Below are 16782 nucleotides of genomic sequence, written 5' to 3' on the forward strand. Positions count from 1 at the left end.
ACGAGACCTGTAAAGGGACCATTTCTAGCATATTTGTCCTTAAAAATGCAGTATGTAGTTTCTGTACCACATTGACCTCATGTGTGAAGTAGTATTTAAGTCTAGCAGTCCGTAGTTTGTGTACAAACTACAAATAATAACTAACATAGGAATAAGCATCACTAAAGGTTTTCTTGTAAGCTGTCTTTTACAAAGAGTAATGTTCTTTCTTACATTGCATGATTTATTATTGTGATTATTTATTATAGCAGATATTCATTCTAGGATTAGCTCTTTCATTGTATTACGTATTATTATTATTATTAATATTATTATTATTCGGTAAGAGCACACAGTCATGGGATTTACATACCGGTAAATTAACTCCACTGTTGCAAGTATAATTGCACATGCAACTCTTTTGGTAGCATGACTACAGCACAAACTAATATTTTTGTATTATATTTTACCCTCATAGTTTTCTCATTAGTGCATGTCACTCACCTCGCTGTGATTGCAAGGGTTTGGTATAAGGTAAAGCACAGGTATTTTCTTTACACTTACAGTGATCTTCATGCTTGGGTACCTCTTTAAGTACTACAAGATCGTTCCTCCATGTGGGAGCGTCATTACCAATGTCTGCAGAGTTGTTTCGGTAGGTGGTGGGGGTTCTAAATCACAAGTTACTGTACTTAGTTGTAGTTTGATATAACCTACTTGGGCGAAGCAGAAGCATCTTGTTGTTGGAAATTAATATCAGTCTGCTATACTAGTTCATGTATTGAGATATGTCTTATTAATGAAGCCTCTTGATATGTCAGTAAGATATCCTTATTGTATTCCGAGCATTACCTGACTAAGGCAAATCATTTTGATATCAAGGAATGACAGGCTAAGTATTTGCCAAGATGATAATCTGTTTGAGGGCAAGATTTCCAGGTCTCTCACCCTGCTCAAAATAAAGCTTCAGTCACAAACTGATATGTAGGTATCTGCTTTTGGCAAGAGGAGAGAGGAGAGGAGAGGAGAGGGACCTAGAGTAAGCCAAATATCTAGTGAAATAGTTTTTCATTGTCACTTGTTTAACCAGCATTCACACCACAGTAGATGCCAGTGTTTATGACATTTAGATCATTTGAGTCGGGCCTCTTTGGCCACTGCTACATCAATGAGCACCATCATAATAATTTTAATATATAGTGAAAATTTCAACTTCTCCCAAAATGGGTAAAGAAATAGTATAAATCTTTAGTGTCATGTTATTCCTTCATTCCGAGTTGCTTTTTTGGTAGAATGTATTTTAATTTTCAGTGTAAAGAATCTTGTTACTAATTGTAACTGATTGTAAATTTTCATTTTTTCTTGTTATGTATAAGTATTTCACAGTAAATTCTATACTATACTGATTTTCAGTTTAATCATTTTCTATACAGTAAATTATAGTTATTCAGTGTCAATTTAAGCATCTTTAGGAGAGTATCTCAAGTAATCTTTAAAGAAAGGTTGTGTAAATTGTTCAGCTGATTTGGTGTCATGTCCAAATATTGAATATTCATTTTTACAAAGCTCTATTTTTTTATTGTATGATTGCAGCACGCCCTGAAAATGAAGAGAAAGTCCCCGAAGATGAGAGACCACTGGTTAGACCACGCTGACGACAAGTTCAGCAAAGAATTGATCGCAGATGTCAAAGTTCTTCTCAAGGTCCTCCTCATGTACATCCCACTGCCAATTTTCTGGGCTTTATTCGATCAACAGGTTTGTGGGGAGAATTTGCTTTAACCCAAAATTTTTCTGTTCCATGAAGTTTAGTGAATCTTTGGATAAATAAGTTGAGTGAGTTGCTAAGTTTTGTCTTAAGGTTTCGTACGATGCTGTTGGTCCCCTTAAGGGTGTAGTAGTGTCGTCAGTGCACCTCATGCAGTGCACTTAAGGCTTTATTCAAGGTTCTTTGCAGGGTCAACTTTGTCCCTTAGGTGTAACCTCTTTCATTCCTTTTACTGTACCTCTGTTCATATTCTCTCTCTTCCATCCTACTTCCTACCCTCTCCCAACAATTTTTTCATAGTATCACACCTTAAAGACCTTTTTACCGTCGGTTACCCTTTCAGCACTGAATGACATCATGGGTTCCAGGACTTGGCCTTTGGCCTAAATTTTATATTCAGTTCCATTCCAGTGCTGTTGGTAAGTTGAATTGTAAGTGTCATAACATCAATTGACTATTTTACAAAATGTTCTTAGGTTCCAGAATTGTTAAGGTGTCAAGGTTCAGGGACAGCTTGCATTGCATAGCTTGTTATTTTAATATTATTGCCGAGGTTCCTAGTTGCTACGACTCTACTCCCCTAATAAATTTTATGCTCTATATTTCTTGAGAAGTTTCTGTATTGGATTTCCATCTCTTCTGCTTTTCAGGGATCCCGTTGGACATTCCAGGCCACACGCATGAACGGTGAAATTGGCGGCTTTACAATTAAACCAGATCAGATGCAGGTAAAAGTTTTAAACGACTATTTCCATGAATTTGTGTGCAATAATGTAATTTTTCAGTGTCAATTGGTGGTGCAGTAATCAAATCTCTATTTTAGTTGGTCTTTGCTGTTCACAGCACAACTTACATAGCTGTGATTTAACTGAGGTTGTTCTTGAAAGAGAAGGCTAAAGTATAAGTTAAGGGTTTGTTGTTAAACAGATGTAATGTCGAAATGTAAAATGTTTTTCTTTTTCAAATCTGTGCTTTCTTAATTCTGATTTGGGACTCAGATTCAAACAAATAGACTATAAAGACAAAGCACAGTCATTTGTTGTTTTTGACAATACATACTATTTAGTTTTAAAAGAAATTTTTCTTGTGAACTAACTTTTTATCAGTCACATATAAAATGCTAAGTATTTAGGTATTTTAAAAAAAGGAATTGTGGGAATTTAACCCAATATCTGTCAAATTTAGATGTCATTAAAAGACATGAATTACTCACAGATATCTGTTAGTTGATAGATAATATAGGTCATCCAAGGTACAATGTATATATACTATTTTTTTCATTAGTAGGTTGGTAATCACAATAGTGTTTAAGAAACATTTATCTGTAAAGTCCAAAAGGCTTTTTGCTCATATCAAACATTTTTTTTTCACATTTCCCAGGTCGTAAACCCTGTCTTGATTTTGATCCTGATCCCATATTCGATTCATTCTTGTTTATATATCCTATGCTCGGCAAGTGTAACCTACTGAAGAGACAACTGCCTAGGATGTTTGTCGGAGGTCTTTTAGCTGGCATTGCCTTTGTGGTGTCGGGCATGTTGGAACTTAAGCTTGAGGTAAATATTCAACTGGTGAAGAGCTATTTTGTGCATAGTTGTCGTACGGTATTTCTGTTAGTTACAAACCACAGAAGCCACGTTGTTTCTAACTGTTGTGAAAAAAAACAATAACTGCTGCAAATTTTATATGTAAAAAGTTTTGTGTAATTGAATCATTTCATTTTAGTTTTTTAGCCCCTGTAAAGTTAAGCATTAAGCCTTCATTTATCGTTTCAGAGCACTTATCCAGTTCCTGTTGGGCAAGGTGAAGCTAGACTGTCATTCATTAACACCTTGCCATTGTGATGTTACCTTCTCACCTGAATGGGATGAAAGTGTGACCCTTACTAGCATGGAGCAGAAGGCAAGTGAATTCGTATTGGTTGTTTCATGGTTAAGTTAGATATCTTTTGGTGGTCATTATATCACAAGAAAATAATTTTAACCTGACTGATGAGTTATATTTCTAGACTTGAACAGCTAGTTCATATACATGTCAGTTAATTGTTGTTGCAAAGTGGTTTGATGAGTATCTGAGTGCTCACCTGGAGAATTTGTCCTTAAATAAGAATTGAAAGTTGTAAGATAGGAAGTTTGATACATTAGCAAGATGAGACCAAAAGGAACCAAATAAAAACGTTGAAACAAGATTGGATACCTAGTAATGGTGTCTATAGTGTTCAAAGGCACTATACTGTATTAAGTACCTCCCTACTGAGGTATATATTCAGCATGAATGACATTAAACACTGCCACTAGTTTGTTACCAATATATAATGTCTTCTTTTGAATTAGCAACAGTCCGCAAATGGAAGCTACCACCATATTCAGTGGATAAGCCCAAATTTCGGATATGAATAAAAAAACTGTGCAATAAATACATTTTATTGGTTAAATATAAAAGGTTATCACTGAGATGAGAAACTTGCCTTCATATTCAGTTTATGATATGCAAAACTTCCAGATATTTTTAAAAAATGTGTTGTAAATGCAGAAATTACGAAACGATGTGTAAGCAATGATTCTTATTTTCATGATTTGGTTATTCGTTTGTATGTTTTATGTTTTTATAACAAAAATTAGATTATCTTTATATCGTAAGATGCTCCACTTGGATAGTTTCTTAATGGCAGATTATTTCGAGGTTTATTTCCAAGCTTATTAGTGGAGGTGTAATGTTCATGAGAGTTATAAGTTGATGAACTTATTCATGAAAGTAGTTATCCTAGCTTGTTGTAATCTAAGTATTGAATGAACATAAGGTTACCGAGGTGCTATTTGATTTTTAATTATTACATCTTTGTAAATCTGTTGAAGAATGAGGTGACTTTTTCACTGTATATTTTACAAGCAAAATTTAACAGTTTTTGTGTCTTTTTCAGAATATGAAAGCGTGCCTCTGGATAGACCAGGCAGTATTCTAAATGATCTTCATGTCAGTATTTCATTTGACAAAACAGCCTGTGGAGAAGTGACCGAAATACAACGAAGGTCTATTACCGTTCAAGTTGTGGACAAACGGTCAGTTGCTTGCGTGCGGATAAATTCATAAAAAAGCCTATCATCTATCATCTTTGTTGTTCTATGATGCTTTTGAAAGAGTTCAAATGATATGAAATGTAATTGATATGAAATGTTAATTGTTAGTGTGTAAAATACACTGATGGTGGAAGTCTGTGCGAATCTGGATGTGTGTGTGTATGTTGTGTTTGTTTATAAGTAATGTTTTCATCCCTTGAGAAGTACAATATACTAAATGTTACCCAAAACAGTGTTTGTGTGTTCTGTGTATGTGTTTATGTCTGGAAATAATAACTGAGTTCTTGATGAAGAAATACAGTATGTTAAGTGTTATAAAAAAAAGTAACCTTAACTTAATCTTACCAAAGTTATTAGTTCATTAATTTTAAGATTCTTTGTTAGGCATTTACTGCAATGATAACAGCAAGTGACCACAAAGCAATGATCGTCAATGTGAACCCACCGATGAATATGAGAAACGACAGCAGGAAACCCTAGTGTTAGGTAAGGTTTCATTTAGTAAAACTAACTGTTCACCAAATTTAGGTGAATTGTTGATCCCTTTGGAAATTTTAAAATTCATGATGTCTTAATACCTAGCAGTCTTTACATTAGCATCTCCCTTTCTCCATACATATCTTCAAGTCAATTTTTTCAGAACTTTTGGAAAAATTAAGCCCTATACTCTACTTATTATACTTATTAATTAATTATACATATTAATTAATTATGAAATCACAAATGATTGTCATAAGGTTACGTTACACTAACGTTATTTTTGAGAGATTTGGAACAAATGTTGCCATATCTCTGGAAAGCAAAGTCGGGGCCAAAGGTTTGGTTGGGTATAAAAAATGTATAAGATTGTTTTAGAACACTTGTATAGAATATTCATCTAGTTTTGAGAACGGAAGGGGCAATGTGGTTCGGCACTGATGCAGTGTAAACGAGCTTTGGACTTCTGCACTTGGTATATCAGCAAAAAACAAAAGCAAAAGTGAAACTGCTTTAAGCAGTCGGTATATCCTAAATTTAAAATAAAGTAGTCATGTAGACTAAAGACTTCGATCTCCTCAGAATGCTATTCAACCTGGACCCCAGCATACCCTTCAATTCTTCCGTACTCTTGAAGTTGCCGGAGGATTCACTGTCTTACAACTTCTACATCTCTAATTCTGATCAAGGTTATATATCAGGCACCAAGTTCCAGACTATTGAGCCTGGAACGTAAGTTGACTAGAATTGTGCTATTTCTTTATTTTGAATTAACTACCTTCAAGTCCTCATTGTTGATGTCTTATGTTGATATTTACTTTACGTTATCTGCGGATATTTTGTGGTCAAATATGAAAATGTAGCCAAGAAGTTGCATAATACTTTACGTTATCTGCGGATATTTTGGTCAAATATGAAAATGTAGCCAAGAATTTGCATAATAGTCGAGTAGTAATTTGTGCTTTCAGGCAATGCTCGTATTATGATCAATATATTGTATTTCTATCGTTACGTATTTCTCCTCTGTTTATCAGGTATAATGGTGTTCTTGCCAACTACCAAACTTGGTGAGCATGAAAAAGAGCCTATTGGTGAAATTACTGTTAAATTTGGTGGCGTCTACAATTTCGTTGGTTGAGAAACCCTTAGTAAAAGGGGAAAATGCTGTACGTATATAACAATTATGTAGATTCATTGTATGATATAAACAATTATGTACTATAGTCATTGGTTTAAAGTTTTGGCCCCTAAACTATTATAAGACAAGTTTAGTGTGTTTTTTCTCTAATATAGAAGACTGAACTTAAAATGAAATATATATTTTTTGGCAGACGTGACAGCTATACCAAATAACTGAAGAGAATTCAGTCCATATGCTTTGGCTGATCCCACAGTATTTGATCATCACGATATCGGAGGTCATGTTCTCCATTACTGGTTTGGAGTTTTCCTTTACGCAGGTAAGGTTCAATTTTTTTTTTAATTGTCTCCAGATTTCATTACAAGGGATGCCATGTCTATTTAGTCCTAGTACAGAATTGTTTTCCCTACCAGTTTCACACTTCATGGAAATTTGTTGTCATGGCTATACTTGTACAGAAGTACCTGTATTAAATTGAAAGTACATATATACATATAGTAATGAAGTTAAGAAATAAATTGATAGATGTTAAGCAATATTTTCAGTAAAATTCTATTCTGCAATGGACATTAATAACTTTGATAAAGTTTTACTAGCTATACCTTTTCGTACCTTGGACTTATAAAATCAAGTGAATGTACAGTTTGCTACATTCATCCATAATTATCAAGAACTGCAGATTGGTCATGGTGAGCTTGTATGTATTAAAAATGAAAATTCTTCAGAAACATCTTGCAAACCACACCAATTTTTATGATTCTTCTGATATTTTAATGTCATTCTAGTTTCATTTAGGGACAGTTTTATTTTATGACGTCAAAAACATCTTGCAAACCCTGCCAACTTTTATGATTGACTTCCAATATTTTTAATGTCATTCTAGTTTCATTTAGGGAGTTTTATTTTATGATGTCCGGCGGATTTGTTCCTCTGGCCAGTATTTCATTGTCGCTTGATTTTTACACCTTTTGTGAACAGGGCAGTTGGTGTTGATTTAATGTGGATGAATGTGGTGGTAGTTTTTCTTGGTTGGCCTTTGGTTTTTAATGTTTTTATTGAAACCTTTATACATTGTTTATTTCAAATGGATATACAGAAAAATTAACTTGCTTCCAATGTGATTTTATGCTGTACTTTTATTTAATAGTTTCTAATTTTATTTAATATGAATAGAGGAGTATGTATTAAGAGGCTAAAAATGTGAAAAATTGGGATCCTTTTGCCTCGGATATTTATTTGACTTTTTTCCACAGGCACCTGCTACAATGAAGTCTGTCCTCCAAGCTGCTTGGCTTTAACTACAGCCTTGGCGGGAACTTAATTGTTGTGGTTGTAGCAGAGGCCAAGTTTGTTAAGAGACAGGTAAGTTTTAAATATTTTTATAGAAATAAGGAATGATAGTTCTGGCTTTTAAAATTTTGACTGGTATAACTGCTAGTTTGAATTTACAAGAGGTATTTTTTATACCATGATTCTCCATACACTTCTTATTGATATATTCTACAATTCTTAAGCAGCAGAAATTATTTCTTAGGCAGTAGAAATGAGAGCATGGAGTGTAGGGGACCTAAGTGTGATTTGCATATGATGTATTATATATTGAAACAATATTGATCTTAGGTAAGGAAACCTCATGCCTAAATGTGACAAAAACAAGGTAAATCAAACTTATTACTATGATAAATAGTAAAAAAATATCATCATCATGGATGATAAGTAGACAAACCTTTACAAATGTATCATTTATTAAATAAATCAAAGTTACTGCAATTATATATTTCAACAAAAATGTATATAAATAACAAAGCCTTTGGATATTTAAAATGATGATAGTAATTCAAAGTAAAATCCAAAAATATTGAAAATTAAAAAGAAATTGTATGTATGTAATACACTTGTTTTCTCTCTAGCAACAGTTCATTGCATACTTTATGTATTACCAGTGGCCAACATTCCACTGAAGTCTTTGATAAAGACATACATATCATGTCTACACTGTACAGCCACAGCACAGCCTATAGACAAACAAATTATTTTGTCAGTATTTAATGATTGTAAAATTTTCATAATTTTTCACATCTGCAATCATTCAATTTTTAAATAAACCAGTTGTATATTCTCGCAATATAAATCCTTTGGTTCACAAGCTATTGAGGTTTCCTTTTGTAGTAGGAAGGTCTTGCAAAGTTTTTTTAATTTTTTGTGACCCCATTAACTTGTAATTCTATTACCTTGTTTAGAAAGAGGCCCAAACTCTTAGTTGTACCTGCAAATAGTAAAAACAATTGGAGTTACATAGGCAGAGATTTTTTAGTTAATGCTAGGAACAATCATGTTTTAAGCTTAAACTGTGATAGTATAAAAAAACACTGACATGCATTTAAATGTCTTATGAAAAGTATTCAACTTACATTAATGAGAATTTTTGCGAAATACGGGCACGAATGGAAATGTAGATCAAAAGCAAGCCCTGATAAGAAAGTTCTTAAAGTCTTAAAGTTTAGCCTAAGCTCACTGTTTCTGGTAACCATCGGTAACTCTTCATTTATCATCTTTACAGATATTTTTGTGGGAAAAAAAACAAAAATCTTATGAAACTTGAGGGCATCATCACTTGTCACCTAAACTGAAATCGGAGAAAACGTGATTGAAGTTGTACAATGTTTACATTCTCATATTTCCGTTAATATTTATGCTATGACATCATTCTTTTTTTTTCATGCTTTTTACAAATATGTGTGTAAATATTATCTGTCTATCCAAACTGTACCTCAAACAACACCATAACTGCAAAAAACCGAAGTCTGAGAAAAGTACAATAATAGTTTGTCAACATTGGAATGACAATATATTGCGCATTTATCATTCTAGTTACTCTCACTCTCCCTAGATTATGAATGCGAAAAACATTTTTTACAATTTCTAAGCACTAGTATATAGAAGAAGAGTTGCTAAATTCGAAAGTATGTATAACTCAAAATCCGAAAATTTGCAGACAGTTGTTCGAGTGATGGCCTCAAATGATAAGTAAGGAGAAATGACAAGAGTGGAGGTAGAGAAACTCATTTTAGACAGGCAAGGGATATCCAAAAGCAGAGTAGTCTGATGAGATATTAGACAACGTATTTGATGTTTGTATAGAAAAAATGTTATGTGACAGGTTTTTACTAATATTATTGAAAGTTTTCAGCCAGTTTTTATGTAGTAGTACGTACTTACACTATGCAATGTGACATGTGACTTTGGAAAAAACTTTGTTTTTCTTACCTTAATGATAAAGGGAGGTCATCTTGTATAGACGCTGACTATGTACCAAGCGGAAAAAGTAAAATGCACTTTATTATTTCAGTCTATGGAGTTCTTCCTGTTTGCTGGACTGATGTTTGTCGACATGGTCATTTTTGCTGCCTTGGCCTTCAATTATAAGTATGTGGACGAAGTGAAAGAAGAGCGCACGAACACCAACACGAGAGGAGACGACGACAGACCTCCCGTTGCTGCCGCTGGCAAAGAAAATGAAGGATTCTGTGATGATGAAACCAAGTTGTAACACCCACATTAGTTTATGTGAAATTCAGGGTTGCAAGTCAAATTATTACACTTATTCTCACTTGATTTCTACAATTATGATTGTGATAATCGTTTCCCAGATTAGTTGTGTTAACAAAAATCTACTGTTGTTTTGCTTTTAAGAATTTTTTGTTTTTTGAAAATCTTTTACTACATCACGTATTCAGAATCCTATTACAGAACTATCCACGTTTACAGAGAATACATAAAGATTTAATCTATGAAAATTTTTATTTTTATAAAAAAAAATGCATGTTCTATGTGTCCCTTTGGTTTAACCTGAATATGAAAAGTTCTTAATTGTTGGAATTTTCTTTTCCTTAAAAAGAAGCTTTGTAAACAAATTAACCCAACTTAATCAGGCAAAATTTACTCATTACAAACCTAAATTTCATAAAAAGCCTTACTTTCATGCAGTGGCCTCTAACTGTGCCAACTTATTGAATCTTGGAAGACGAAAAAACTCGATGCACAAGGCCAAAAAACCTGTCACATGCAGATGTATCCTGAGTTACTCTTCCAGGATATCAGATATATTCTTTAATATGCTGTACATTCTCAATCAAATATTCTTTACTCTAATGGTGGGTTGTACTAGTAGTGATTTGTGGATATCAAAGTTTTGAAAATTATTGCCTTGCATGGCCATGGGCAATAGTTCCATAATCACAAGGTGTTCCTTAAGAGAACATTATCCTCATTCTGTAGGTCAGTCCCAATTTCAACTTCTTTCGGGGCTTGTCTTTTATTAATGATAAAGAGATCTCTCGCCTGTTACACAGTAGTGGATTATTCTGTTTTCGGTTTTGTCACTTTCTGCCATGATTCCATCACATTTAGCGAGTTAAGATTAACTGGATTGAACTCCCCATCACTTATATGTTTGTGGAGATATTCAGTAGTGCCTTTTCATTCAACCTCGCCATACTCATCGAGTGCTTAGAGTGGGTTCCTTGCAGCTTTTTTATGTCCTCTGTAAATCAGATCCAGCAATCAAAGGGAAACAATGTTCCCCACAGTAGATGTGCTCAGTGTTTGGTAAGTGCACAAAGGAAGGCTTACAAGCATCACACACTAAAGAAACATGCCAATGCTCCCTCCATTACAAGCTGTGCTGATACTCCATCGGATGAGGCTTCTTTGTCTGTGATAACTCTTCCTTGATCTAAGGGCATTAGAGGAGGAGGAACAAGCTTTTGTCTGAAGTGTTGACTCCCCCTATATCTCCTACTGAAAATTTGCCTCCGAGTCCCCTTCCACAGGGTTTACCCAACCGATTCCGGAATGGATTTATCTGCATCCAATACTGTGCCACAACTGGCGGATGCTTATCTGTTTGTCTTGAACAGAAGCAGCCTTGAGTATGAGACTGCTCTCAATATCTCCATGTGCAAAGCTCAGTTCCAAACAGTGTCACTGCTCTCGACGCGGAGGAAGAGCACCTCGAATGAGCATTCTTCACAACAATGCAGGTTTTTTCATACAAGAACATCCTTAATAATTTTCAACATCTTGGCACCCCTGTTCTCTAATTGACGCACGTGACTGACGGGTACCCAAGGCTCCAGGTTTTATACAGGCAGAACTACTAATAATTTCTGACAGCTGGAAAAAAAGATTGCAGTGTCTATGATATCGAAAACCACCAAATGTGGGCATATATAAATGATAGGTTTGTATGCAGACACCAATTTTGAAGCACTACAAAATTCAGGTTTTTGTTAAGCACTGTTCATAAAAGCTGTGCAGGTTCTGCATAATCTATTTTCACAACTGATATCTGATGTCAATGTCCCTGGCATTTATGATGCCGGATAACTACAAATAAACTGGATAACTAATCATAACTGAACATACCTACAGAACCAAATTTTTAAACCTGACAGATCTACCAGCCAAGAATACGGACAAAGCAGGTTAGAGAGAAGTTTGTAAAAAATACCAATGGACCATCATCTTCAACACACATCCTTTCTCTTGCCTGAAACATAAGACTTACTTGAAGCCACCTAGTTTAGATATAAATCAAAACCAACAACAGGCTTAAAATGCAGAATGAACTCAACATTATAATTTGTCAACTAAATGCTATTTAAAACTGGTGGTATAATTTGTCAACTAAATGCTATTTAAACTGGTATAAAGTTACAAAATTTAGCTGTTGCCAAAAGGCATCAAATATAAAACTAAAAATCCTAGCAATTTGATATATCCAACTTGACAAATCACCTAAAACACTAGCTTTCTCCATACCTTATCTGAAAGACAAAAATACCTTAGTCATTAAAGGGGCTATGACAACAATTATGGCACCCGACAGTTCGTCAAACACTAAGCTACTCAGAACAGGCATGGCATACAGTATGCATTGCCATATCTTAAGAAACATATACTGGACAGCCTTTTCTAAATGTGCACAATCACAAGTGTGAAAATACTGTACCCTCCTAATTTAACCACCACTGTGATGAAATTTCCTTAAAAACCATCATATTTAATCACTTAACTGCATAAACTGAGTAATGAGGCAGGTTTATGTTTTAAAATTATTGTTATTCACACAAGTCTGTTTTAAAAATAAGTCTTTCCTTCTTAGAATATGGACAGCAGAGGACTTCGTTCCACGAGCGGTTAAAGGCTACAATTACAAGCAGCCTTGCACAATAACCACAAAAGGCTTTGCAAGACTTTGATTCTGAATGTTTCTGGTATTTATTATCATAATCACTTCATCAGATATTATAGACATGACATCAATCTTTTAATTGAGCCAGCAACTACGTTATAACACCTGGTTGAATCAAGTTCTAACTCCAACACGGAAATACTACTGGCTCTCACATCTTGGTAAATCTTTGTTTCAAAGATACCTGAACACAAAGGAGGCTACAGTATTCATCACTAAAGTACTCGCTTCCTCTTAAAAGCTAGCAGCAAAAACAGGGGTACTATGAGCACTCGATATAAAGAGTTGTGGTGCAGTCGTTAAATACTCTGTTCTTCAAGGATTGTTTTGTTTGTTTGTGTGTAGGGTGCTTTTACGTTGCATGGAACCAGTGGTTATTCAGCAACGGGACCAACGGCTTGACATGACTTCCGAACCACGTCGAGAGTGAACTTCTATCACCAGAAATACACATCTCTCACTCCTCAATGGAATGGCCGAGAATCAAACTCGCGACCACCGAGGTGGGACGCTAATACCATACCAACCACGGCGCTGAGGCGCTTCTTCAAGGATCGTACCGATTGACTGTAACACCAATTCCCACTAATCTTCCGAAGCAATCCCTTTCTCAGACCAAGCCTGCCTTACCTAAGCCAACCCCATTCAGTCTACCAGACTCTCTCCACAGATCACAATCCTCAAATCTGTCATCATTGATCCTACATTAATTCCATTTAGGTTTAAAAATCTCTGCCACAGCACTGTCTCACCCAAGCCCCTATCCTGTAGGGTCATAATGCCGTCAGTGCAATATAGGCATTACTTGAGGTACTTTGCAACATTCATTAGGCCACTAGCTGGAATTCTTCATTCCTTTTTATTTACCTAAATTCTTTCTTTTTCTTCCATCTTACTTAACACTCTCCTAACAATTAATTCATAGCGCTACTGCTTTGAGGTTTTCCTCCTGTTAAACCTTTCAAACCTTTTTACTGTCAATTTCCGTTTCAGTGCTGAATGGTCCAAGTTACCCAAATGCTTGGCATGTGACTAAAATATAGAAATCAATCAAACAATAAACCAAGCCTCTACTACAGAATATCCAGTGCCTAAACATGAAAAGAAAAATGTCACTCCATAGATGGCCTGCTAATTTTACATGGATTGCCATCAATATAATTCTAAGATTTTCCTTGAGGACTAAGATCTAACGTACCAAACCTCGTCCATGGAGAGAACCCATCAAAGGTGATGTGGGATTTCCAACACAATGGAGGATGACCAAACAAGTCCTCTTTTTACTACAGTATACAGCTACACTATGCTACTGTATAAAAAGTTAGAAAGGCAACATTAAAACAGAATCCAAAAATGGTTGACAACCCTACCACTGGTACAGTATGCTTGAAATATTGGTAGCTGCAGAACCTTCCTTAACCAAAGTGGGGTAGTGCCATGAAAGTACCTCATGTGGTGGACTGTAGGCATTACTCAAGGGTGTTTACAACCATTTTCTGGATCTAATGTTCTAACTCTGATGATCTATGTTAAATCCTCTCCACTTGACCTTCAGGTCCTCAAACTACTGCAGTTATCAGGCTTTCTGAACTCTTCAACCCTTCAGTAGTTTTTCTCCTCCCATCCCAACCATCATGTAACAAAATGGAGCCTTGGGTACTTGTTAAATTCTTAGGGAAAATATGAGCAGTACAACGGTATAATGAACATCACAGAATTCATGACGTTGATTACATAGCCCAGCCATATCAGGCTTAACCTAAAAAATCTGGTCAAATTCATAAGTAACAAAGTTGCACAATTTTCTACACTTTCATTTGTTGCACCGATATACTTCTTCGTACTGGTTTCAACTGCATAGAAAAAAAAAGGTCTCACCTTTGCGTTAATTGTCAAACCATAACTTCACCAGCAAAGTGGATCCTTAACACATTATTATTGTTGGATCATTTATTTCATAATTTCACATTTCAGCACAAGAGGTTTTATTATAAAAATACATCATCATTGATTTATTTTTTTATTAAACTCTTATCTCCAGAACTCTGAAGATCTCATTCGCCTGAAAATACAACAAATTTGTCTTTTTACTACAAAACAATTGAATAACAAAACTGTATTACACAAATTTCAGCTTGATCACTTCATGGACAACTATACAACACTAGAAACTATAACACGGCAATATGTTAACTGCTGAGGTTACATTTTTACCAAAAAGTTACAATTTTACTAATTAACTTTACAAAAATTTATCAACTACAACAATTTTAGTACAGTTACCACATCACATGAGAGACTAGCTCAAGCAAAAGCTTTCTCATATTACACATTCAGTTCACATGTGGATAGAACTATAATAAAAAAAATAAAATTACCACAACCACACTTCTTCCACACAATGATATGAATTTTAAAATTACAATACTTCTTCAACAGGACGACCACATGCACACGCTAACTGATTCACTCTTCCACTCGACTTCCACCAGATAATTCCTTCCATGATACTAACCAGAGACACAAGACTTGTCCATTGGATCACCATCCACAAAGCTGTTGCCTTATAGGATCTTTCGCAGGACCAGTAGACATCACAACGCACTTCTCTTTTCAGCGACAGTAGAAGGTCTTCACAAAAGCCAACTGCATGGCTCTCCAGAACAAGCAACAGGTTCCCGAGGATTACGGTTGAAAACAGCCCCTTCCATAGGACTGCAACGCATAACGAGGTTTCTCCGAAGGGACCATCGGATCGTCAACTGCTAGCCTCTGCGATGCCCCTCCCACAGGAACGTCGAACTCCAACCCCTCCCACAGGAACGTCGAACTCCAACCTCTCCCACGGGACTGCCGAACTCCAACCTCTCCCACGGGACTGCCGAACTCCAACCTCTCCCACGGGACTGCCGAACTCCAACCTCTCCCACGGGACTGCCGAACTCCAACCTCTCCCCCACGGGACTGCCGAACTCCAACCTCTCCCACGGGACTGCCGAACTCCAACCTCTCCCACGGGACTGCCGAACTCCAACCTCTCCCACGGGACTGCCGAACTCCAACCTCTCCCACGGGACTGCCGAACTCCAACCTCTACACGGGACTGCCGAACTCCAACCTCTCCCACGGGACTGCCGAACTCCAACCTCTCCCACGGGACTGCCGAACTCCAACCTCTCCCACGGGACTGCCGAACTCCAACCTCTCCCACGGGACTGCCGAACTCCAACCTCTCCCAAGGGACTGCCGAACTCCACCTCTCCCACGGGACTGCCGAACTCCAACCTCTCCCGGGACTGCCGAACTCCAACCTCCCTCCCCCACGGGACTGCCGAACTCCAACCTCTCCCACGGGACTGCCGAACTCCAACCTCTCCCACGGGACTGCCGAACTCCAACCTCTCCCACGGGACTGCCGAACTCCAACCTCTCCCACGGGACTGCGAACTCCAACCTCTCCCACGGGACCCTAACCACTAGCCTCCCCCAAATTAATGTCCCAATGTTTGTTGCCCACCCACCTCTCCCCAGGATGGCAAAAGGCCAAGCCTCTCACTAGGACCGCTGATGCCAATCTCACCCACAAGACCCTTAACCTCTCATATGGGACCAACTTCTTGAAGAGGCATTTTCTGATCGCAAGCCTTCCCCATGGAAGAGCCAATTGCCAGCCTCTCCCAATGGGAATCACGGACTGCCAGTTTCTTCCATAGTAACTGCCGACTGCCAGTCTCCTACAGGAACTGCCAACCACCAGCGTCTTTCCTTCCACAGTATCTACTGACTGCCAGCCTCTCCTACAGGAACTGTCGACCACCAGCGTCTTCCCTTCCACAGTATCCGCCGACTGCCAGCCTCTCCTACAGGAACTGTCGACCACCAGCGTCTTCCCTTCCACAGTATATGCTGACTGCCAGCTTCTCCTACAGGAACTGCCGACTGCCAGCCTCTCCTACAGGAACTGTCGACCACCAGCGTCTTCCCTTCCACAGTATCTGCTGACTGAAACAGCCTCTCCTACAGAACGTGCCGACTGCAGCCATTCTCTATCCAGACCCTGGTCGACACAGCCGTCTCCGCTCCA

The 16782-nt window shown here is 37.0% G+C and overlaps 1 protein-coding gene and 2 long non-coding RNA genes across 7 annotated transcripts in view; 2 read left to right on the forward strand and 1 right to left on the reverse strand.

The window, feature by feature from the left end:
- The window catches only part of LOC135205091 (solute carrier family 15 member 2-like), an 83695-nt gene that overhangs the window by 34698 nt on the left and 32215 nt on the right, over nucleotides 1-16782 (forward strand). For 4 of the 5 annotated variants that reach the window (XM_064235390.1, XM_064235392.1, XM_064235394.1 and 1 more), the window contains 3 exons: nucleotides 546-634; nucleotides 1573-1737; nucleotides 2398-2475. In XM_064235390.1, coding sequence (XP_064091460.1) covers nucleotides 546-634; nucleotides 1573-1737; nucleotides 2398-2475 — 332 coding nt within the window. The remainder of the gene's footprint in view (nucleotides 1-545; nucleotides 635-1572; nucleotides 1738-2397; nucleotides 2476-16782) is intronic. The other variant, XM_064235391.1, reaches the window with a different exon arrangement.
- Nucleotides 6643-10314, forward strand: LOC135204958 (uncharacterized). Its single transcript, XR_010312390.1, has 3 exons — nucleotides 6643-6761; nucleotides 7696-7804; nucleotides 9792-10314. It is a non-coding gene; the product is annotated as an uncharacterized LOC135204958 (long non-coding RNA).
- On the reverse strand, nucleotides 14705-15984 carry LOC135205088 (uncharacterized). The gene is made up of 2 exons (XR_010312408.1): nucleotides 15214-15984; nucleotides 14705-14760 (listed from the first exon to the last, which is right to left on the reverse strand). It is a non-coding gene; the product is annotated as an uncharacterized LOC135205088 (long non-coding RNA).

This window comes from Macrobrachium nipponense, chromosome 48, assembly GCF_015104395.2.
Source record: "Macrobrachium nipponense isolate FS-2020 chromosome 48, ASM1510439v2, whole genome shotgun sequence".
NCBI lineage: Eukaryota > Metazoa > Arthropoda > Malacostraca > Decapoda > Palaemonidae > Macrobrachium > Macrobrachium nipponense.